The 24,632-nt window shown below is 42.4% G+C and overlaps 1 protein-coding gene across 1 annotated transcript in view; it reads right to left on the bottom strand.

Annotated features, from left to right (window-relative positions):
• Positions 1–7,669: 7,669 nt before the first annotated feature.
• Positions 7,670–24,632, bottom strand: part of MRPS27 (mitochondrial ribosomal protein S27) — a 116,493-nt gene continuing 99,530 nt past the window's right edge. The window contains exons 10-11 of the mRNA XM_077287901.1: positions 16,756–16,908; positions 7,670–8,152 (exon numbers count right to left, since the gene is read on the bottom strand). Coding sequence (XP_077144016.1) covers positions 7,907–8,152; positions 16,756–16,908 — 399 coding nt within the window. The 3' untranslated portion in view covers positions 7,670–7,906. The remainder of the gene's footprint in view (positions 8,153–16,755; positions 16,909–24,632) is intronic.

Raw genomic sequence — 24,632 nt, 5'->3', positions numbered from 1 at the left:
TACTCATTTGTTCTGCCGTAAATTGCTCCTTAAAAAACTGCATGGTCAGAAAGATCTCGGGACTAATCCTTTGAATGAGGCGGAGGCCACTGCTTTGTTGGCATTGGAAGATCTACTCAGGGAGCAACAGACGGAACCCATAGGTAAATCTCTTACTTTTCCTTCTTCTCTCATGCCCAGGTCATCCACTTTCCCCCCTCTGTCCCTTTGTCCACAGATAGATATTTTTTGCAAATTGGTTGTTGAAGACCTTGGGAAACTACCACGAGGGGTCTATAACGATAATCTAACAACCAATCAGAGAAAAGCTTTGGGCGAATTACAAGCTTTAGATACCGTGGTCATTAAACCAGCGGACAAGGGGGGAAATGTGGTGATCTGGCCAGTTGAGAAATACGAGAAGGAGATTCTAAGACAACTTAAAAATAAGGAGACCTATCGCCCTCTTCCTCAGGACCCTACCCAAATCTTTACAGATAAACTGGCGCGTATCCTGGGGCTGGTGAGCGAGTCGGGTGCTGTCCCTAAAAAGGTACTTGAGGGACTTCTTCCCAAGTTTCCTAAGATTGCTACCTTCTATGCCCTGCCCAAGATTCACAAAGATGCTGTGAATCCACCGGGGCGCCCCATAGTCTCTGGCATAGGGGGGCTATGTGAAAACATCTGTAAATTTGTAGATTTCTACTTAAAACCTTTGGTCGAGACATTGCCCTCCTATGTCAGGGACACTACTGATGTGCTCAGGAGGGTTGATGGGCTGTCTCTCGAGGCGGGTATGATTCTTGTTACCATTGATATTGAATCCTTATACACTTCAATTAGACATGAAGATGGTCTTAGGGCTGCCCGCTTCTTCCTCGAAGCTGCCAACTGGGATGGACACTTTTCTGAGTTTATTTTGGAACTACTTGAGTTCATTTTGTATCATAATTACTTTGTGTTCAGGGATAGATTCTACTTGCAATTACAGGGTACCGCGATGGGCGCGGCGTGTGCTCCGTCTTATGCAAACCTCTTTTTGGGGTACTGGGAGAGACATTTATTCCAGGGGGACGGAGCACACGCTGCAGACCCAGTGGTGGGCTGGTTTCGCTACATTGATGACGTTCTGATGATTTGGAGCGGTGGCGAGGCCAGCCTATCCGAATTTATGCGGGATCTTAATAAGAACGATTTCAACTTAAAATTCACTTATACCTGGCATGCAAGTAGAGTCAATTTCCTGGACATTACTTTGCATGTTGCCGAGGATGGCCACATTGAGACTGACCTTTATCGGAAGGAGTCATCAGTTAACTCACTGTTACATGCCACCTCGGCACATAATTACTCTACCATTAAAGCCATCCCAGTTGGACAGTTCTTGAGGAATAGGCGGGTATGTTCCACTGAGACCCGTTTTGAGAGGCAGTCCACCATCCTCACGGAGCGTTTCCGAGCGCGGGGATATAGTCGTAGGTGTATCAGGGCAGGGTATGGAAGGGCAAAATCTATGCGAAGGGAGGAACTCTTGATACAAACTGAGAGGCCCAGGCCGGACAATGAGTCTGGGGTGAGGTTCATCTCTACCTCCAACTGTCAGCGGAGTCGCATCCGGGAGATTCTCAGTAAACATTGGTCTGTGTTACAGACCGATGGAATTCTGGCAACACACCTAACAGAGTCGCCCCTGTTGACACAACGGAGGGGGAGGAACCTGAAAGATGCTTTGGTGAGGAGCCACTATGTGGCAAAAATTAATAAAAATTTCCTGGGTGCGACGAATCCAAGACAGGGATGTTTTCCGTGTGGTTCATGTATCGCGTGTCCGAATATCCTTAGATGTGGGACCTTCAAAACTTCTGATGGGAGCAGGGAATTCAAAATACGAGAGTATATCTCATGTAGCACATCATTTGTAATATATTACGCTACATGTCCCTGCTCCCTAGTTTACGTTGGCCTCACGTCTAGGGAACTAAAAATTTGGACGCGCGAACATGTACGAGACATTCTTGCCGCTAAGGAGGTGAAGGATGTATCTGGCCTTAAGACCCTACCAAGACATTTTCGGACCTTTCATGGATCCGACCCTCGAGGCCTCAAGGTTAGGGGCATTGACAGGATACATGGAGGTGTCAGGGGTGGCGATATGGTCAAATTGTTAGCACAACGTGAGTGCAAGTGGATCTTCACCCTTGACACCATGACCCCAAGGGGCCTAAATGAAAAACTGAGCTTCGCCCCATTCCTTTGATTGACTTGGCCTTTTTAGTGCGCCATACCACGCGCACTTGTCACGCCTGTGTGGTATTGGAAATATGAGATAGATGTGGTTCTCTCTCTGTGTTTTACTTTTGTCACCATTTTTTAATGTATATGTATTACTAATTGTCTCGTGTTTTTTATTTATTTTTTTTATTTATTATTATTTTTTTGATTTTATTCTTTAGTGCCCTTATATGTGACCATGATTTTGGATGCCATATGAGCCTCAATGGACTCTCTCTTATCACCTCTTCATGGGATGAAATCGAAAGCATCATTATTGTTTTGCCTTTTATTGTTTTGCTTTTTATAAACTCTGATGTTTTATACATTGCACTTGTCACTTTAATCACAACGCATTATGTCACAGTGTCACTTTATTTAGTGTTTCCCTATTAATGATGTTTGTGCTGCTATTTTAAATGTATTATTGTATATATTGATGTATACCACACCCACTTTATTTGCCTGTGCACAATTGCATCAACACTAGTTCCCTTATGAGAGTCATTGGATCTTTATTAGTCTTCTTATGGATGGCCGCTTCCATGGTCTTCTTGTATATGGCTGCCGGCAGTGCGCATGCCCGCTGTGGTCCGGCTCTCCTGCTCCTGGCCGCCCCAGCTGCCAATAGCTGAGCGTGTGTCATTTGACGTCACCTGGCGGTTTTCCGCCCACACACGCGCTCAGCTGCAGAGGGGACGGCGGTGATGCACGCCGGACACCACCGCGCATGCGCCGTATGTCCGGCGCTACTTCCGGTCTTTCGGTTACTTAAACAACATGGGACAATCTGTGAACTGTACCCTGTTGAGAAAGCTATTCAGCGAAACGTGCGTTCGGGGGCGGTGAGGAGGAGGGGACATTCCCTGTGACTGCTAACAATGGGTAAGCTCACTTTATACCTCACCTAAGCATATGCTGTTACAATACGTAGGACACCTTTGGGCTCCTTGTTCTGAAAATAGGTGTTATTTTGGCATACTCTGAAATGACAAGGGACTACTAATAGTACCCCTCCGCTCAGCATTTACTCTGTCATGCTTCCTCCCTATTGTATTTCCTCCTGGTTTGTAGTGTGCTCGATATACGTCCGCACACTTTTTTTGTATTTATGTATGGTGTCATTGTTTTATGTATTTTCAAAATAAAGATAGTTCTGTCAGTTTTACAATATGTACATGTGGACTTTTTTGCTCTATTTGTTTGGCTTTACTTCTAATCGGAGCAGTCCTGGTGACTTTATTGATTGGGTGCCTTGGGGGCATCCTGGGAGAGTGGATGATTGTTTTCACCCTCAATTACAATACACTTTAGTGCTTTATGATTGCATAAATAATTATAGATTCATTATCCACCAACTGAAATTTGTCAGGTCTTTTATTGTTTTAATACTGATGATTTTGGCATACAACTCCTGATAACCCAAAAAACCTGTCTCAATAAATTAGCATATCAAGAAAAGGTTCTCTAAATGACCTATTACCCTAATCTTCTGAATCAACTAATTAACTCTAAACACATGCAAAAGATACCTGAGGCTTATAAAAACTCCCTGCCTGGTTCATTACTCAAAACCCCCATCATGGGTAAGACTAGCGACCTGACAGATGTCAAGAAGGCCATCATTGACACCCTCAAGCAAGAGGGTAAGACCCAGAAAGAAATTTCTCAACAAATAGGCTGTTCCCAGAGTGCTGTATCAAGGCACCTCAATGGTAAGTCTGTTGGAAGGAAACAATGTGGCCGAAAACGCTGTACAACGAGAAGAGGTGACCGGACCCTGAGGAAGATTGTGGAGAAGGACCGATTCCAGACCTTGGGGAACATGAGGAAGCAGTGGACTGAGTCTGGTGTGGAAGGAAATGGGCTACAGGTGCCGCATTCCCCAGGTAAAGCCACTTTTGAACCATAAACAGCGGCAGAAGCGCCTGACCTGGGCTACAGAGAAGCAGCACTGGACTGTTGCTAAGTGGTCCCAAGTACTTTTTTCTGATGAAAGCAAATTTTGCATGTCATTCGGAAATCAAGGTGCCAGAGTCTGGAGGAAGACTGGGGAGAAGGAAATGCCAAAATGCCTGAAGTCCAGTGTCAAGTACCCACAGTCAGTGATGGTGTGGGGTGCCATGTCAGCTGCTGGTGTTGGTCCACTGTGTTTCATCAAGGGCAGGGTCAATGCAGCTAGCTATCAGGAGATTTTGGAGCACTTCATGCTTCCATCGGCTGAAATGCTTTATGGAGATGAAGATTTCATTTTTCAGCACGACCTGGCACCTGCTCACAGTGCCAAAACCACTGGTAAATGGTTTACTGACCATGGTATTACTGTGCTCAATTGGCCTGCCAACTCTCCTGACCTGAACCCCATAGAGAATCTGTGGGATATTGTGAAGAGAAAGTTGAGAGACGCAAGACCCAACACTCTGGATGAGCTTAAGGCCGCTATTGAAGCAACCTGGGCCTCCATAACATCTCAGCAGTGTCACAGGCTGATTGCCTCCATGCCACGCCACATTGAAGCAGTCATTTCTGCCAAAGGATTCCCGACCAAGTATTGATTGCATAACTGAACATTATTATTTGATGGTTTTTTTGTTTGTTATTAAAAAACACTTTTATTTGATTGGTCGGGTGAAATATGCTAATTTATTGAGACAGGTTTTTTGGGTTATCAGGAGTTGTATGCCAAAATCATCAGTATTAAAACAATAAAAGACCTGACAAATTTCAGTTGGTGGATAATGAATCTATAATATATGAAAGTTTAATTGTAATCATTACATTATGGTAAATAATGAAATTTAACACTATATGCTAATTTTTTGAGAAGGACCTGTATATAACATTAGCACTTAATCACTTTATTCTTTTGATACCTTTTGTATGGCTTGATGTGCCTGTCAGCTGTTGTTCTCTGCGCACGTTGTGACTCCGTCTCTCTGGGGGCGTGGTGCGGGCCTGGCGCCGGCCCGCTCACGTGACCCGGATGGGCGGGGCTGCGGCGTGTGTACAGACAAAGCGGGGACATGTAAGATCAGCGCCCTGTCACAGGCTGTTGGATATGTTTGCCTGGCGGTGAGATACGAACGAGGGTTGCCACAGCGGTAATATACCGCGACTATATGAGGTAGTTTGGCAATAGAGGCACATCATTACAGGGACGGTGAACTAGACCATTGGTTACCATGGTAATGGAAAGCCATACAAACGCATGCGCACTTTAATTCATCACTGATAGGTGGCCGCAGGGTCAAGTGACCGGAACGGCCTACTATTTAAACAGGACTAGGATTGAGATTAAGCCACGCCCCCTGAGGAAGCGAGGCTATTGATAGCACGCGAAACGCGCGTTGGGGAGACTGAGGCCCACACAGGAATCTGACAAGCACCACATGGGTAAATATCATGATTTAATCTTTATATGGACATCTTTATGTGGACATTTGCTAATGTAGTTAACACGAGTGTAATGTAGTGATTAGTGGCCTACCAGGAAAACATGTAGGATAGGTGTAAGGTCTAATCACGCTGAGACATTGGAATGTTATTACGATTGTGCACAAGCAGGTTTTGTCTTGATTCTCTGTGTGGCCCATAGGTCATGTTATACTCACCTGGGTAGTTCACTTCTTTTGCACTTTGCATTTTGTATTATCCATTTTTACTATGTAAATTTGTTATTTTTCTTTGGATTTAATAAATTATATGTTCAGTAAAACTCCTTGGTTCTCCTATTTATATAAACTATGCATGAGTAATCTGAATGATTGGATAATATTCTATAGCTGGTACTCTTTTTAATGATTTGTTAATAGCAGCGGTTGGATCGCGGCACATGTCAGCTTTTCAAAACACATCGAAGCCCAAATCAAGGGGAGGGTATCAGACATCGGCGTACTATTACGTCCGATGTCAGAAAGGGGTTAATCTTTATTTTCAGTTTTTAGTTAATGATATGCTCATGCCCCGGGGCAGGTCTGGAGGGGGGTCTGCATGTGGTGCTCTGATTAGGTATTCATAATGCCTACTTGACAGGTCACTGCGCAGGCAGCACCATCTTGGAGGAGGAAATATTTTTTATTCTCCAGCAAGATGGCGCCACCGGCTCCTGCGCAGTAGCAGCTATTGGATCTCTATACACACTGATAGCTGCTACTGCGCAGGCTCGGCGGGGGCCAATTTCAAATTGATTTTTATTCTTTTACTTGCACAATAACATCAAGAACAGTTATTAACTGGATACTAAACATGTGATCATGTTGCAGCGCAGGGGCCACGGCTGGCACCTGCTTGCAAGTTTTTTTTTTTCCCTCAGTATGTACAGGTATTCATTATGCAAACTAGGTGGCAGGTCAGTGAGGGATCAGTGACCTATCAGCAGTCTGCATTATGAATACCTAATCAGATCACCACATAAAGACCCCCCTCCAGGCCGCCCCAGAGCATGAGCATATCATTAACTCAAAAATGAAAATAAAGATTAAACAACAACCACAAGACAGATTTCATCAACCAAGGTATCATTTTAACCAGTATAACGGCGCCGACCTGACACTGTCTGTAGGCTAATGTGCACAACCCTGCTGACAGGTTCCCTTTAAGGTCAGTGTTCATGACTCCACCATAAGAAAGAAATGACCTGCATGGCAGAGTTCCGAGATGAAAACCACTGCTGAGCAATAAGAGCATAAAGGCTCATGTCAGTTTTGCCAGAAAATATCTTGATGAGCCCTAAGACTTTTGGGAGAATACTTTGTGGACTAATGAAACAAAAGCTGAACTTTTTGGACGTTGTATGTCTCATTACATCTGGCGTAGAAGTAAAAGAGCATTTCAGAAAAGGAACACCATACCAACAGTAAAATATGGTGGTGGTAGTGTGATGGTTTAGGGCTGCTTTGCGGCTTAAGGACCTGGAAGACTTCCTGTGGTAAATGGAACCATGAATTCCGCTGTCTATGAAAAAATCCTGAAGGAGAATGTCCGGCCATCTATTCTCAAGCTGTAGCCTTCTCTAGCCTCAAGCTGTAGCACACTTGGGTTATGCAGCAGGACAATGATCCAAAACACACCAGCCTAATGGGCATGAAATTGGGGTACAATATTACCAGGTTTTACATTTGCAGACAAGCAAAAAGGCAACAGCAAATTAGAAGAGATTCCTTGTCCCCAACAAAAAGAAAAGGAATATAATGAATGTGTATTTTTATTACGTCTCTGACATTTCACTTGTAAAAGTATTAAATGCAAAAGTCGTGACAAATTAAGATGAAAAATCTAAACTTAGACTGTTATGTACTTGTATACTTCCACAAATGTCAAGTATATGAATTGCAAGTCTCCATATTTTACTTAGATGAATTGTATATTCGGAGGGGGTGGGGAGAAAAGAGAGTTGGTATTTATCAAGAAAGTCAAGTCATTTTTCCACCATATTTGTACTTTATAGACTAAATAGAAATAAAACATTCAACAAAACAAGAGAATCTAGGCAAGTTTCATGGTGCTTAAGTCTAAAGTTCGGCATGCTACAAAATGACGTTAGAGCCAGAACATGATGCAAGTACATGGAGGGAAATGAGTGGTACATCAAAAGAAAAAAGAGCTTGTGCTAGCTTCCAAAGGGGCTATATACAATGTGCATCAGACATGGAAGGTGTTAGGCAGTGGACGTGGCCCTGGATGCAAGCAGGGCTTCATACTGCAACTTTGCTTTTTCTCTCAACTCCTTCTCTCTCGTGATGAGCGCAGACTGTTCTTGTTCCCATTCTTTAAGAGAAGTCTCATATTTTTCAATGTCTGGCGTCTCACATTCTGGCAGCCTTTGTTGTACGAAGGTGGTGGTCTTACTCACAAGGCTAGCAGGTTCAATCTTGTCAAGAGAGCGAAGTTTTGTACTCAAGTCCTGATAGGAAGACAAAAAAAAATAATTAACTTCTTGGATCACCCTTTTTGCATTGACCAATGAAGCTGTTGCTGTTATGTCTCATGTACATGCAGGCAGAGCACTGAAACAGCTTTTAGAAGTCAAATGGCTCAGAAATAAATTATGTTTTTTGGTATCTAACATTATAAAAATATTTTCCTCATTACTGCGAATTTCTCCTACACTCCAAAACCTACTTGAATAAAAAAAAACCCTACACAGTAATTAGCTCTAACAAAGTGTGAGTTAAGAGATCAAGAAAAGGAGGGCAGCCACAATTGACCCACACCCTCAGTCTCTGCTGGACAGTTGAATTTGAGAGGTGTCTGCTATCTGATGTCTGTGCATCATTTATGAGGACTTATCTCAGACGCTGTCAATTTGTGATTTCTGAGGCTGTTAAGTCTGAGGAACTTATCCTTTCCACTACATGTAATTCTTGGTCTTCCTTTACTGGGATGGTCCTCATGAGAGCCAATTTCATCAAAGAGATATTAATGGTTTTAATGACTGCACTTTTACAGATTGTCCGACTTTCAAGTCTTTAATTAATTATGGACAGTCGTTTACTCTTTTCTTAGTTGAGTGGTTCTTGCCATATTCTTCTGATCAAAATAGTGTCAACTAAGTACCCTATGCTTTTTTACATATATTACTTTTATTTACTTACTGCAGGTTATCCAATTATTGTTTTTATTCTAGGTTTTGTCTGTTAATGGCTGCAGTGTAAAAGTGCAACTGCTTACACATTGCACTTATATTATGCTGAGCCAGTGCAACAGATGGACGCAAACACTTTCTGAAGACCAGGGATTCCACAAGTTAACATTTGATGAGGTATACAGGTTCACTGGAAGCCATTCCAGGTGATACCTCATGAAGACCATGTAAATCATTATTATAAAATGGGGGTACTTTAAAGGGAACCTGTCACCCCCTCCAGGCATTTTTTAACTAAAAGAGCCACCTTGTGAAGCACTAATGCTGCATTCTGTCAAGGTGGCTCTTAGTTGGGGTCCCTGCCAACGCGGAACTATACGTTTTTAGAATTTTCCTTTCCTACCTGTAGTTTGTCAAGGGGGCATGTCTTTTCTCCACTGACAAAAACGCCTTCCAGCCATCACTCAGGGCCTCCGTGCGCCGCCTCCATTTCCTTCAGTAACGTCCCTGACGCCTGTGCTTTAAGTTTTTTTTTCGGGCACGCGCAGTTTGCGCTGCTCTTCGACTCCCATCACATGATGGGAACTTACAGCGCAGGCGCCGGGGACGTTAATGAAGGAAGTGGAGGCGGCACCCAGCGCACGGAGGCCCCGAGTGATGAGTTTTCGTTAAAAATGCCTGGGGGGGGGGTGTGACAGGTTCACTTTAAGGAATTGAAGGCCTAGCACATATTCTGTCTTGTTTAAATCTTGTTGCTTTACTCTTTTTTTTTCCATATACAGCTCTGGCAAAATTAAGAGACCACTGCACAGTTTTATAAAAATCAGCTTTTCTACATGTCTGACAGCCATTCCATTCCAGTGTCAGTTGAATTCCTACCAGAGTGCACCTCATTCTACTTAATGTGCTTCTGATTAGCAAAACAAGTGCTAGTAATACCCAAAAGTAACAGGAATGAAAAAATAACTTTTAACCATGCCAAAGGAGTTGAAAAGAAAAGTCTTGAGTGAGGAAAAGAAGGGCTCAATTCTGGCTTTACTAGCAAAGGGACACAGTGAGAGTTAGGTTATGTTGCCTCCATCCTTAAAGTTTCTAAGACAGCAGTCCATTACAACAACGTCAAGCAGCAGACATTGGGAACAACAAAGCTACAGACCAGCAGAGGGCAAAAACGACTCTCCACTGACCGGGATGACCGTCATCTTATTCGAATGTCACTCAGCAACCGCAGGATGACATCAAGTGACCTACAAAAGGAATAGCAAATGGCAGCTGGGGTGAAGTGCACGGCAAGAATAGTTCGTAACAGGCTCCTAGAGGCAGGACTTAAGGTCATGAAAGCTTGAAAAAAAGTCTTTCATCAATGAGAAGCACCCACTGTGAAATTTGGTGGGGGATTGGTGATGATCTAGGGATGCTTCAGCAAGGCTGGAATTGGGCAGGATGTTCTCGGCGAAGGACGTATGAATCAAGCCGCATACAAGGTTATCCTGGAAAAACAGTTGATTCCTTCTGCTCAGGCAATGTTCTCCACTCTGAGGACTTGTTTTTCCAGCAGGACAATGCGCCATGCCACACAGCTTGGTCAATCAAGGTGTGGATGAAGGACCACCACATCAAATCCCTGTCATGGCCAGACCAATCTTCAGACCTGAACCCCATTGAAAACCTCTGGAATGTAATCAAGAGGAAGATGGATAGTCGCAAGCCATCAAACAAAGAAAAACTGCTTACATTTTTGTACCAGGAGTGGCATAAGGTCACCCAAAAGCAGTGTTTAAGACTGGTGGAAAGCATGTCAAGACACATGAAAGCTGTGATTAAAAATCATGGTTATTCCACAAAATATTGATTTCTGAACTCTTTCTGAGTTAAAACATTAGTATTGTTGTTTCTAAATTATTATGAACTTGTTTTTTTTTTTTTTGCATTATTTGAGGTCTGCAAGCAATGCATTTTTTTTGTTATTTTGACCATTTCTCATTTTCAGAAAATAAAGACAAAATTTATTGCTTGGAAATTCGTAGACATGTTGTCGGTGGTTTATAGAATAAAAAAACAATTTACATTTTACTCAAAAATATACCTATAAAGAGGAAAAAATCAGACAAACTGAAAATTTTGCAATGGTCTCTTAATTTTTGCTAGAGCTGTATGTTCCTTTGTAGCTTTGCTGCCTTTAGTCTGAGTCTATAATGTGCACATTCCAATACAAACAATGAAAACTATTGCATGAACAGATGTATCCAAAGTTTTGACCGGTACTGTATGTTGGGACAGAACGAGTAACGTGAAATAAGTACAATTCTATGTCCATTTTTACACTAAGTGAACAATGGATAATAAAACGGTTTCTATTACACAGTCCCCATGTTGCCAACTAGCTGTCATAAGAAACATCAACACATACACTGTGTTCCAAATTATTATGCAAATTGGATTAAGTATCAAAGATTTAATTGTTTTGTTTTTCAAATAAACTCATGGATGGTATTGTGTCTCAGGGCTCAATGGATCACTGAAATCAATCTTAAACACGTGTGATAATTAGTTTTCCAGGTGATTCTAATTAAAGGAAAACTACTTAAAAATGATGTTCCACATTATTAAGCAGGCCACAGTTTTCAAGTAACATGGGAAAGAAAAAGGATCTCTCTGCTGCTGAAAAGCATCAAATAGTGCAATGCCTTGGTCAAGGGATGAAAACATTAGATATTTCCCGAAAACTTAACCGTGATCATTGTACTGTTAAGAGATTTGTGGCCGATTCTGAGCACAGACGTGTTCGTGCTGATAAAGGCATAATGAGGAAGGTTTCTGCCAGGCAAGTTCATTGGATTAAGAGAGCAGCTGCTAAATAGCCATTACAAACCAGCAAACAGATATTTGAAGCTGCTGGTGCCTGTGGAGTCCCTCGAACCTCAAGGTGTAGGATCCTTCAAAGGCTTGCTTTGGTTCATAAACCTACTATTCGGCCACCCCTAAACAGTGTTCACAAGCAGAAACGGTTGCAGTGGGTCCAGACATACATGAAGACTAAATTTGAAAACAGTCTTGTTTACTGATGTGTCGAGCAACCCTGGATTGGACCATGGATGGAGTAGTGGATGGCCACCATGTCCCAACAAGGCTGCGACGTCAGCAAGGAGGTGGAGGAGTCATGTTTTGGGCCAGATTCATGGGGAAACAGCTGGTAGGGTCCTTTAAGGTTCCTGAAGGTGTGAAAATGACCTCTGCAAAGTATATAGAGTTTCTGACTGACAACTTTCTTCCATGGTATAAAAAGCAGAAACGTGCCTTCAGGAGCAAAATCATCTTCATGAATGACAATGCACTAGCTCATGCTGCAAATATACCTCTGAGTCATTGGCTGCTATGGGCATAAAAGGAGATAAACTCATGGTGTGGCCACAATCTTCCCCTGACCTCAACCCTATAGAGAACCTTTGGAGTATCATCAAGCAAAAGATCTATGAGTGTGGGAGGCAGTTCACATGAAAACAGCAGCTCTGGGAGGCTATTCTGACTTCATGTAAAGAAATACAAACAGAAACTCTCCAAAAACTCACAAGTTCAATGGATGCAGGAATTGTGAAGGTGATATCAAAGAAGGGGTCCTATGTTAACATGTAACTTGGTCTGTTAGGATGTTTTGGACTTAAATAGCTTTTTGTTCAGTGAATGTGACCTCCTAATGCTGCAAATTCCACAAATGAGCATTTTCAGTTCTTTAAAACATATCAAATGTTTAGAAATTCTACTGTGCCTAATAATTTGGAACAGTGCATTGTAAGTTTTTATTCATTTTGGAGATTATACTGTTATCATTGGGAGGTTTCTTCAATAAAATTTGATGTATACTCTAATGGGTGATGATTTTTATTAGACGGAAAATCCGAGAAAAATATTATTTGCATAATAATTGGGAACATGGTGTACATTGTGAGAACAAAGTAATAAGAGGTTACAGGGTTTTTCTGTTTCACTTTATCAACAAAGTAATCATCACAGTAACAACTAAATAGCAGGTCGTGTTATTCACTTTTATACTGTATAATACACAACCACATGATCCTTAAAAATATATGAAATGATTACCTCATTAGAGTTTTGTTATGCTGTAATGTCTATTGTCTGTACAAATCCCCTCTATAATTTGCAAAACGCTGTGGAATATGTTGGTGCTATATAAATAAAATTATTATTATTAGTTTCAAACAAAATAAGAACTAATGCTCCCTAGATGTAGGCTTCGGGAACATTGCGTTATATCATCAACCCTCAGATGCAGACTATAAAATGCCTTGTGTTCAAGTGCTGCTTCCATCACCATCAAGTGATGGTGGAAACAATTCAAGGCTTGTTTATTTTCTAATCTTCACTCTGCAGATTTTAGGAAGCCATTACAATCACTTATCTTGTTGCGTAGCCTCTTGCCATACACATTACCTTAAAATGCAAAAGCATAATCGACAGCAATCGGCTCAAAGACGATGAGAGACTAATTCAGCAGAATTTAGACTGCTGTGAAAGGAGCCAATAGCGGGACACCCTGTCAGAGGTTTAGCTTTAGGCAAACTCAAAAAAAAAAAAAAAAAAAAAAAGACAAGCCCTTTAAGCTTAGTATTATTACAAATACATTTTGCTTACAGTCTACAGCTCCTTTCACACAAAACCTGTAGAAGAGTAGGGGCAGGCAGTCCCTATCCCTTAATGGGAATCTGTCACTGGGCTATTGCTATGTAATCTGAGAGCACCACAATGTAAGAGCAGAGACCCCAATTCCAGCAATGTGTCACTTACTTGGCTGGGTTTTGTGGTTTCATTATAATCAGTGTTTTATAAGCAGGAGATTATCACTAAAGAACTAGATGTCTCGTGCCTCCTAGTCCAACCAATGCGCCCAGCATTGATTAGGAGCTCTTTCACTATGCAATGTACACAGAAATCTAGTGTGGAACAGGTTATATACAGGTGAACAACTGAGCTATGTAGCAGGGAAAACTGTAATTCTAATCATAACTGCTGCACCCAGTAAACTAAGTGATCACTGGAATCAGGGTCTCAATCCTTACCTCATGCTGCTGTCAGATAATATAGCAAAAACATGCTGAAAGATTCCCTTTAAAAGTTAAAACTGCTTCTGGTGCACATGCCATTCTAAGAGGTGCAGGGAATGGTTCTGGATCTTAAGCTCTACAATTTGCCACCCACTCATTTTTAGCGGCTGGCCCTTATTAGCATTTTGACAGCACTATCTGTGCTGGAACTCCCTTTTCATTCACTTCAGATCATGTGTTGTGTCTGCCATTGTCCAATGACTTGCCTGCTCTGAACTGTAAACTTGTGTCTGTAGATGCAAATAATGAGGTGGTGTGATCCAGCGATGAAAGGCGATTAGTTTTTTGTATAAAACTTAGCTTTTATTTAATCCCTTTAAAAGAAATCTTTGAATGTTAGAAAACTTTGAATGTTATCTTTGTAGAAGCACATCAGGTACCAATGGCAGGACCTACACTACCATTGAAAAGTTTAGGGTCACTTAGAAATGTCCTTATTTTTGAAAGAAAAGCAGTTTTTTCCAATTAAGCTAACATTAAATGATTCAGAAATACACTCTATACATTGTTAACGTGGTAAATGACTATTCTAGCTACAAACGTCTGGTTTGTAATGCAATATCTTCATAGGTGTATAGAGGCCCATTTCCAACAACCATCACTCCAGTGTTCTTATGGTACTTTGTGTTTGCTAACTGTGTAAGAAGGCTAATAGATGGTTAGAATACCCTTGAAAACCCTTGAGCAAGTATGTTAGCAGAGCTGAGCTAGTTGAGAATCTGGAGCATTACATTTGCTGGTTCCATTAAACTCTCAAAATGGCCAGAAAAAAATTACTTCCCTGTGAAACTCGACAGTCTATTCTTGTTCTTAGAAATGAAGGCTATTCCATGCGAGAAATTGCCAAGAAACTGAAGATTTCCTACAACGGTGTGTACTACTCCCTTCAGAGGAGAGCACAAACAGGCTCTAACCAGAGTAGAATGAGAAGTGGGAGGCCCCGCTGCACAACTGAGCAACAAGACAAGTACATTAGAGTCTGTAGTTTGAGAAATCGACGCCTCACAGGTCCTCAACTGGCAGCTTCATTAAATGGTACACGCAAAACGCCAGTGTCAACGTCTACTGTGAAGAGGCGACTCTGGGATGCTGGCCTTCAGGGCAGAGGGGCAAAGAAAAAGCCATATCTGAGACTGACTAATAAAAGGTAATGATTAATATGGGCAAAAGAACACAGACATTGGAAAGAGGAAGATTGGAAAAAAGTGTTATGGACAGACAAATCCAAGTTTGAGGTGTTTGGATCACACAGAAGAACATTTGTGAGATGCAGAACAACTGAAAAGGTGCTGGAAGAGTGACTGAGGCCATCTGTCAAGCATGGTGGAGGTAATAAGGTGGCCTGGGGTTGCTTTGGTGCTGGTAAAGTGGGAGATTTGTACAAGGTAAAAGGGATATTGAATAAGGAAGGCTATCACTCCATTTTGCAACGCCATGCCATACCTTGTGGACAGCGCTTGATTGGAGCCAATTTCAACCTACAACAGGACAATGACACAAAGCACATCTCCAAATTATGCAAGAACTATTTAGGGAAGAAGCAGGCAGCTGGTATTCTATCTGTAATGGAGTGGCCAGCACCGTCACCAGATCTCAACCCCATTGAGCTGTTGTGGGAGCAGCTTGACTGTTTGGTATGCGAAAAGTGCCCATCAAGCCAAACCAACTTGTGGGAGGGGCTTCTGGAGGCATGGGGTGAAATTTCTCCAGATTACATCAGCAAATGAACTGCTAGAATGCCAAAGGTCTGCAATGCTGTAATTACTGCAAAGGGGGCATGCTTTGACGAAAGCAAAGTTTGAAGGAGAAAATTATTGCTTCAAATAAAAATCTTTTTTTGTCAATGTCTGGACTAGATTTTCAATTCATCTGGCAACTCATTTGATTAACGAAAGTATGAGTTTTCATGGAAAACACAAAATTGTCTGGGTGACCCTAAACTTTTGAATGGTAGTGTACACGTTTCGACTTGCATCTTACTCATCATCTAACCTCCTGGTAGGAAATCAGTCCCTTATATTTGTAAGAATGATTTGAAGGTGTTCCTTAGGACAATGTGAGGTGACAACATGTGTGATTAAAAAAAACTGGGGTACAAAAACCTGATGACAATCTCACAATTTATTCACTTTTCCAGGCATTTTAGAGGAACACCACAATGCAATGTAAAGTTCTAAGGAGACGAGAATTTACTAAAGCAGTCATCATTGGAACAGACTAAGACAAATCATTCTACCATGGAATGCCGGGCTGCTCCCAAATTGTACACTTCCACAATAACGAACATTAACTGAACATCCACAAGAGGGGACAACGGCCCCAGAATATTTTCTGTTTAGCCTTCGGAACAGTCAGAGCCAATTGCCATGGGTGTTACCACAAGTGAAAATCTAGTTTTTCCTCCATGTAATGCAATAATTGCCATTTACTAGGGAGATCGTCATTTACTGGAGACATGACGTAGCAGTTTTATGTACTTTGCTTTTAGTGATTTGTGTTAACATAAGACAGCTTTCAAGGATGAGTAATGGTCCTACAACAACACTTTAGCTAATAGGTTTCTGCTTCTTAGAGAGACAGCGGGGGCTGGGAGACTCCGGGCAGACAAAGGCAGAAGAAAATATGATGCATGTGACCTTGCATATTGGATCCCCCTTGTGCAATTTCCTACTGAAGATGATTTACATATAATTTAATGTGTTTTCCATTCAGTGAAGTGTGAAGAAGAAAATGTCAGGACGACAAACAGAAAGACTGTAGATTTACATATTAAAGATTTCTTTCCCCCCAATTTCAACTCACCTGAAATCTAGAAAGGTATTCTGGTAGAAAATCTGCCTCCGTCATCTCCAAGGCTCCATACGGTTCTGACATATCTTCGGAAACCTCAGTCTCTTCAGTTTTTTCCGACTGATTAGATATGGCAGTCTTTAAAGCAGACATTAGAACATCAATCTGCGAGAGAGACGGATAGAGAATAGTCATTATTGTTGGTAGGAACTGTCCAATTTTTAGGGATTTTAAATGGAATCAATCTGTCAGTAAGAAGTCACTCCTAGAACTATTCATATGCACATGTAGCTCAACCAAAGACAAGTCAAGCAGTACCTTTAGATGAGCATTTCTTTCCTCTATTACTGAAAAATCAGTGCTTGAATTGATATGTAAATGATGCTTTAGAGCCATCTGTAGATCTCAAGCCTCTGTCACTCCAGCTCTACTCCCCGCCCAGCGCCGCCTCCTCCTACTTGACTGATGGCTCCTTTGCCTGAAGTCACACAGCATAGAGGCTGTTAGTTAAGAAGCAGAAGGAGGCGGTGCTGAGCGAGGAATAGAGCTGGAGTGACAAAGACTTCTGGTCCACAAAAAGCTCTTCAGCCTCATTCGCAGATCAATTTTAAAGCTGATTTCTCAGTAATGGAGGAATGGATCAGCCATGTAAAGGTATTGCTGGTCACTGAAAAAGCTACATGCGCATATAAATAGTTTGGGGATGGTGGACGCCGGCTTACAGTTTATTTTTAAGATAAACCTGCAGCTTGCAAGAGATGCTACAATACGGACAAATTCATAACCCCAAGGCCCACAAAGGATCCTTCCTAACAGAAAAAATAGAAGACAAACTTTTTGAGAAGAAAAACTTTAATTAAAAAATAATTTGTCTTTGAGTCATCACATTAAAAAAAGACATATTTCTTAATTATCTATTGATACAGTAGGTGGGCTTCTTTTTTAAACCATATTGATGCTCATGGAAAAAAAATAAATAAAAAATCTCTGTGCTTTGGCTGCAACAGTGACATCACGCCAACAGCTCCCATACCTACTGTACCCAAGCACCGAGTCCACAGTCTTGTGCCATCTACAGCTGCAGAGCAACTGAGCTCAGTGATTGGCTGCAGCGGTGATGTCACCTGTTGAAAGAACATCCCCACTAAAGTCAAAACACAAACTGCAAAGTAGTGTCAGGGAGCCGTCGTTGGACTTGGGGAGGGCGAGAACTATTCGTTTTTTTTTATTTTGCATGACAGAAATAGTTTGGGGGTCCACGTTTCTAGGAGCTGAAAACCCCAATAAGTCTATTTACTCTGCTGATTATTATTATCTGTCGCTTTCTGGGAGTGCAGTTTCTGCTAAATCAAGAAGATGAGGAAAATGTCTTCCTCATCATGGTCGATTTTAAAGAACAAATGATAGCAGCAGCTTCTTCTATGATCTTGAACAATGTAGAAACTCATCACTCAGTAAGTACAAAAGCCCCATAAAAGAACGTAACAAGGCTGATAAATGTCGGAATTGTCTATTTATCAATCATGCAGGAAAGGAGCGATCCGAGGGGACCTTCTATTCCTCCCATCACACATTCCAGGTACTAGAACACTGTGCACATTGCGTGCGCTGCATACACAATGGCTTCCACTGAAGCAGACGGGCCCTTCGCCAAGTGAAAAGCTGCATTCTGCTTGTAGCCCTCACACACAGAGAATATAACTGGGAAATCCTGGCAGCCACAAAACATTATTTGGCTACGCACATGAACGTGGCAGGGTAGAATGGCTGCATCTTGGCATCATCTCTGCTTTCATCCTCCATCTCATTATCAGAATAATCTGACATGAATATAATTAAACAAATACCAGCATGATCCCAGGAGCCTGCCAGTCCTTCCCAGTTATGAGGGACGACATGAACATCCTGGAGAAAGATCATCCGGTGAGGTCTGCGGACCTCGGGAAGTCACAACAATCAAGGCTTTGCCAAAGCAATAGGGATCTGGAGACACAAGGTGACCTAACGTGTGCGAGCAGAGAATGAACACAGTATATACTATGCAGAGCGCGGCATATACTATATAGCGCACGGTATATACTACACAGCACGCAGCATATACTGCACAGCGCACGATATATACTATACAGCGCGGCATACACTACACAGCACGCAGCATATACTGCACAGCGCACGATATATACTATACAGCGCGGCATACACTACACAGCACGCAGCATATACTGCACAGCGCACGATATATACTATACAGCGCAGCATACACTGCACAGCACGCAGCATATACTGCACAGCGCACGACATATACTATACAGCGCAGCATACACTGCACAGCACGCAGCATATACTGCACAGCGCACGACATATACTATACAGCGCAGCATACACTGCACAGCACGCAGCATATACTGCACAGCGCACGACATATACTATACAGCGCAGCATACACTGCACAGCACGCAGCATATACTGCACAGCGCACGACATATACTATACAGCGCAGCATACACTGCACAGCACGCAGTATATACTGCACAGCGCACGACATATACTATACAGCGCAGCATACACTGCACAGCACGCAGCATATACTGCACAGCGCACGATATATACTATACAGCGCAGCATACACTGCACAGCGTGTGGCATATACTACACAGCGTGCAACATATACTATATAGACCACAATATATATACTACACAGCGCGCAGCATACACTGCACAGCATATACTACACGGTGTTCCAAATTATTATGCAAATTACATTTTTCTCTGATTTTCCTATACAACAAATTTTATTCAATAAACCTCCCAATGATAACAGTATAATCTCCAAAATGAATAAAAACTCAAAATGCACTGTTCCAAATTATTAAGCACAGTAGAATTTCTAAACATTTGATGTTTTAAAGAACTGAAAATGCTCATTTGTGGAATTTGCAGCATTAAGAGGTCACATTCACTGAACAAAAGAGATATTTAACTCCAAAACATCCTAACAGGCCAAGTTACATGTTACCATAGGAACCCTTCTTTGATATCACCTTCACAATTCTTGCATCCATTGAACTTGTGAGTTTTTGGAGAGTTTCTGTTTGTATTTCTTTACATGAAGTCAGAATCGCCTCCCAGAGCTGCTGTTTTCATGTGAACTGCCTCCCACCCTCATAGATCTTTTGCTTGATGATACTCCAAAGGTTCTCTACAGGGTTGAGGTCAGGGGAAGATGGTGGCCACACCATGAGTTTATCTCCTTTTATGCCCAAAGCAGCCAATGACTCAGAGGTATATTTGCAGCATGAGATGGGGCATTGTCATGCATGAAGATGATTTTGCTCCTGAAGACACATTTCTGCTTTTTATACCATGGAAGAAACTTGTCAGTCAGAAACTCTATATACTTTGCAGAGGTCATTTTCACACCTTCAGGAACCTTAAAGGACCCTACCAGCTGTTTCCCCATGATTCTGGCACAAAACATGACTCCTCCACCTCGTTGCTGATGTTGCAGCCTTGTTAGGACATGGTGGCCATCCACCAACCATCCACTCCTCCATCCATCTGGATCATCCAGGGTTGCTCAACACTTATCAGTAAACAAGACTGTTTGAAAATTAGTCTTCATGTATGTCTGGGCCCACTGCAACAGTTTCTGCTTGTGAACACTGTTTAGGGGTGGCCGAATAGTAGGTTTATGCACCACAGCAAGCCTTTGAGGATCCTACACCTCGAGGTTCGAGGGACTCCAGAGGCACCAGCAGCTTCAAATATCTGTTTGCTGCTTTGTAATGGTATTTTGGCAGCTGCTCTCTTAATCCAATTAACTTGTCTGGCAGAAACCTTCCTCATTATGCCTTTATCTGCATGAACTCTGTCTGTGCTCTGTTTCAGTCACAAATCTCTTCACAGCATGATGATCACTCTTAAGTTTTCATGAAATATCTAATTTTTTCATACCTTGTCCAAGGCATTGCACTATTTAATGCTTTTCAGCAGCAGAGAGATCCTTTTTATTTCCCATATGGCTTGAAACCGGTGGCCTGCTTAATAATGTGGAACATCATTTTTAAGTAGTTTTCCTTTAATTAGAATCACCTGGAAAACTATTTATCACATGTGTTTAAGATTGATTTCAGTGATCCATTGAGCCCTGAGACAATACCATCCACGAGTTTATTTGAGAAACAAAACAATTAAATCTTTATGACGCTTAAATCCAATTTGCATAATAATTTGGAACACAGTGTATATAGCGCACGGTATATACTATATAGCGCACAGTATATACTATATAGCGCACGGTATATACTACACAGCACACAGCATATACTATATAGACCACAATATATATACTATACAGCACACAGCATACACTGCACAGCATATACTACACAGCGCACGGTATATACTGTACAGCACGGCATACACTGCACAGCATGCAACATATACTATATAGACCACTATATATACTACACAGCGCAGGGTATATACTATATAGCGCACGGTATATACCACACAGAGCACGGTATATACGATATAGCACACGGTATATACCACACAGAGCATGGTATATACTATATAGCGCACAGCATATACTATATAGCGCACGGTATATACCACACAGAGCACAGTATATACTATGTAGCGCACGGTATATACTATATAGCACACGGTATATACTACACAGCGCATGGTATATACTATATAGCGCACGGTATATACCACACAGAGCACGGTCTATACTATATAGCGCACGGTATATACTATATAGCGCACAGTATATACTATATAGCGCACGGTATATACTATATAGCGCACAGTATATACTACACAGTGCACGGTATATACTACACAGCGCACGTTATATACTATATACCGCACGGTATTTACCAGAGCACGGTATATACTATATAGCACACAGTATATACCACACAGAGCACGGTATATACTATATAGCGCACAGTATATACCACACAGAGCATGGTATATACTATAAAGCACACAGTATATACTACACAGTGCACGGTATATACTATATAGCGCACGGTATATACGATATAGCGCACGGTATATACCACACAGAGCACGGTATATACAGGGTGGAGCGCGGTAATTTGCTTTTTTGCACTGCATGCTGTGGCGGCACTGTCGGTCGAAGAGAGGGGAGAGTGGGTGTGGCTTACAGTGGCTGATGGGAGATTTGTATTCCTCCGCCTTTCAGTTGCCATCATGCAGTGGACACGTGAGGAGAGGTCATTTTGTGTTGAAGCGTATTTTTCAAATGCCCACTCGATCATTGCAGTGCAGCGTGCTTTTCGTTTACAATTCGCTGTTCCTCCATGCGGACGTGTTCCTGGACGGCAATCAATTGTAAATTGGGTGAATGCATTCAGAACAGCAGGGAATGTGTCATGTGTACGAAGGGGACCTGAGAGAAGGATTACAACACCACAAAACATCGAGAGAGTTAGAGCAGCAGTACTGCAATCTCCGAAACGCTCTGCTTGGAAGCAATCATTTGCTCTTGGCATTTCAAGACGTTCTCTCCACCGGATTCTTCATGATGAACTGAATTTTCACCCGTATAAAATGTGCGTGGTCCAACAATTGTCAGCACGGGACTATTTGACACGGCGGACCTCTTGTGAAGACATGTTAGCAACGATACCCCGTGACGCAATTGTGTTTTTTTCTGGTGAGGCACATTTTCACCTCAGTGGGTGTGTAAACAAACAAAATATGCGTTACTGGAGTGAAACAAACCCCAGAGAAGTTCACGAGAGACCTCTGCATTCGGACCGCGTCACTGTGTGGTGCGCCATATCACGAGTAGGCATCATTGGTCTTTACTTTTTTCAGGAAAACAGTCGTGCCATAACTGTGAACTCCGAACGGTACTTGTCTATGATACAGGATTATTTTCAGCCGGCTCTTGAGGCAATGGAACTAGAGGATACATGGTTCCAACAGGATGGTGCCACTGCACACACAGCGAGGGTTACCATGAATTGTTTGAGGCAAATGTTTCCTGGACGGCTTATCTCTTTGAGGGGAGATGTGAACTGGCCAGCACGCTGACCAGATTTAGCCCCATGCGATTTTTTCCTTTGGGGTTACCTGAAGTCTAAGGTGTATATCAACCGTCCCAACACCTTGGAAGACCTAAGGAACAATATTGAAGCTGAAATTGGCAGAATACCAGTGGACATGCTTGTTAGAGTTCATGAAAACTTCAGAAAACGTATGCAGCAGTGTGTGGATAGCGAAGGTCGACATTTGCCAGATACACTATTTAAAACCATGTAATTTAAAAATTCCATTACTGTTCAGTATAATTAAAATATAAAATAAATTTTTCTAATGATCATAATTTTTTTATTTCATTCCCAAATCAGCAAATTACCGCGCTCCACCCTGTACTATATAGCGCACGGTATATACTATATCGTGCACAGTATATACTATATAGCTCACGGTATATACTACACAGCGCAGGGTATATACTATATAGCGCACGGTATATACCACACAGAGCACGGTATATACGATATAGCACACGGTATATACCACACAGAGCATGGTATATACTATATAGCGAACGGTATACACCACACAGAGCACGGTATATACTATATCGCACACAGTATATACTATATAGCTCACGATATATTCCACACAGAGCACGGTATATACTACACTACTCAAAAAAAGAAAGAGAACACTAAAATCCCACATCCTAGATATCACTGAATGAAATATTCCAGTTGTAAATCTTTATATTCATTACATAGTGGAATGTGTTGACAACAATAAAACCTAAAAATTATCAATGTAAATCTCAACTAATATCCCACGGAGGTCTGGAGTTGGAATGATGCTCAAAATCAAAATGGAAAATGATGTTACAGGCTGATCCAACTTCTGTGGAAATGCCTCAAGACAAGGAAACGATGCTCAGCAGTGTGTGTGGCCTCCACGTGCCTGTATGACTTCCCTACAACGCCTGGGCATGCTCCTGATGAGGCGGCGGATGGTCTCCTGATGGATCTCCTCCCAGACCTGGACTAAAGCATCCGCCAACTTCTGGACAGTCTGTGGTGCAACGTGACGTTGGTGGATGGTGCAAGACATGATGTCCCAGATGTGTTCAATCGTATTCAGGTTTGGGGAACGGGCGGGCCAGTCCATAGCTTCAATGCCTTCATCTTGCAGGAGCTGCTGACACACTCCAGCCACATGAGGTCTGGCATTGTTCAGCATTAGGAGGAACCCAGGGCCAACCGCACCAACATATGGTCTCACAAGGGGTCTGAGGATCTCATCTCGGTCCCTAATGGCAGTCAGGCTACCTCTGGCAAGCACATGGAGGGCTGTGCAGCCCTCCAAAGAAATGCCACCCCACACCATTACTGACCCACTGCCAAACCGGTCATGCTGAAGGATGTTGCAGGCAGCAGATCGCTCTCCACGGCGTCTCCAGACTCTGTCATGTCTGTCACATGTGCTCAGTGTGAACCTGCTTTCATCTGTGAAGAGCACAGGGCGCCAGCAGCGAATTTGCCAATCCTGGTGTTCTGTAGCAAAAGCCAAGCGTCCTACACGGTGTTCGGCTGTGAGCACAACCCCCATCTGTGGACGTCGGGCACTCAGACCATCCTCATGGAGTCGGTTTCTAACCGTTAGTGCAGACACATGCACATTTGTGGCCTGCTGGAGGTCATTTTGCAGGGCTCTGGCAGTGCTCCTCCTGTTCCTCCTTGCACAAAGGCTGAGGTAGCGGTCCTGCTGCTGGGTTGTTGCCCTCTTACGGCCCCCTCCACATCTCCTGGTGTACTGGCCTGTCTTCTGGTAGTGCCCCCAGCCTCTGTACACTACGCTGACAGACTCAGCAA

The sequence above is a fragment of the Ranitomeya variabilis genome, chromosome 1, assembly GCF_051348905.1.
Source record: "Ranitomeya variabilis isolate aRanVar5 chromosome 1, aRanVar5.hap1, whole genome shotgun sequence".
Classification (NCBI taxonomy): domain Eukaryota; kingdom Metazoa; phylum Chordata; class Amphibia; order Anura; family Dendrobatidae; genus Ranitomeya; species Ranitomeya variabilis.
The sequence above is the reverse complement of the archived record's forward strand: the minus strand, read 5'-3'. Positions and strand labels throughout refer to the sequence as shown.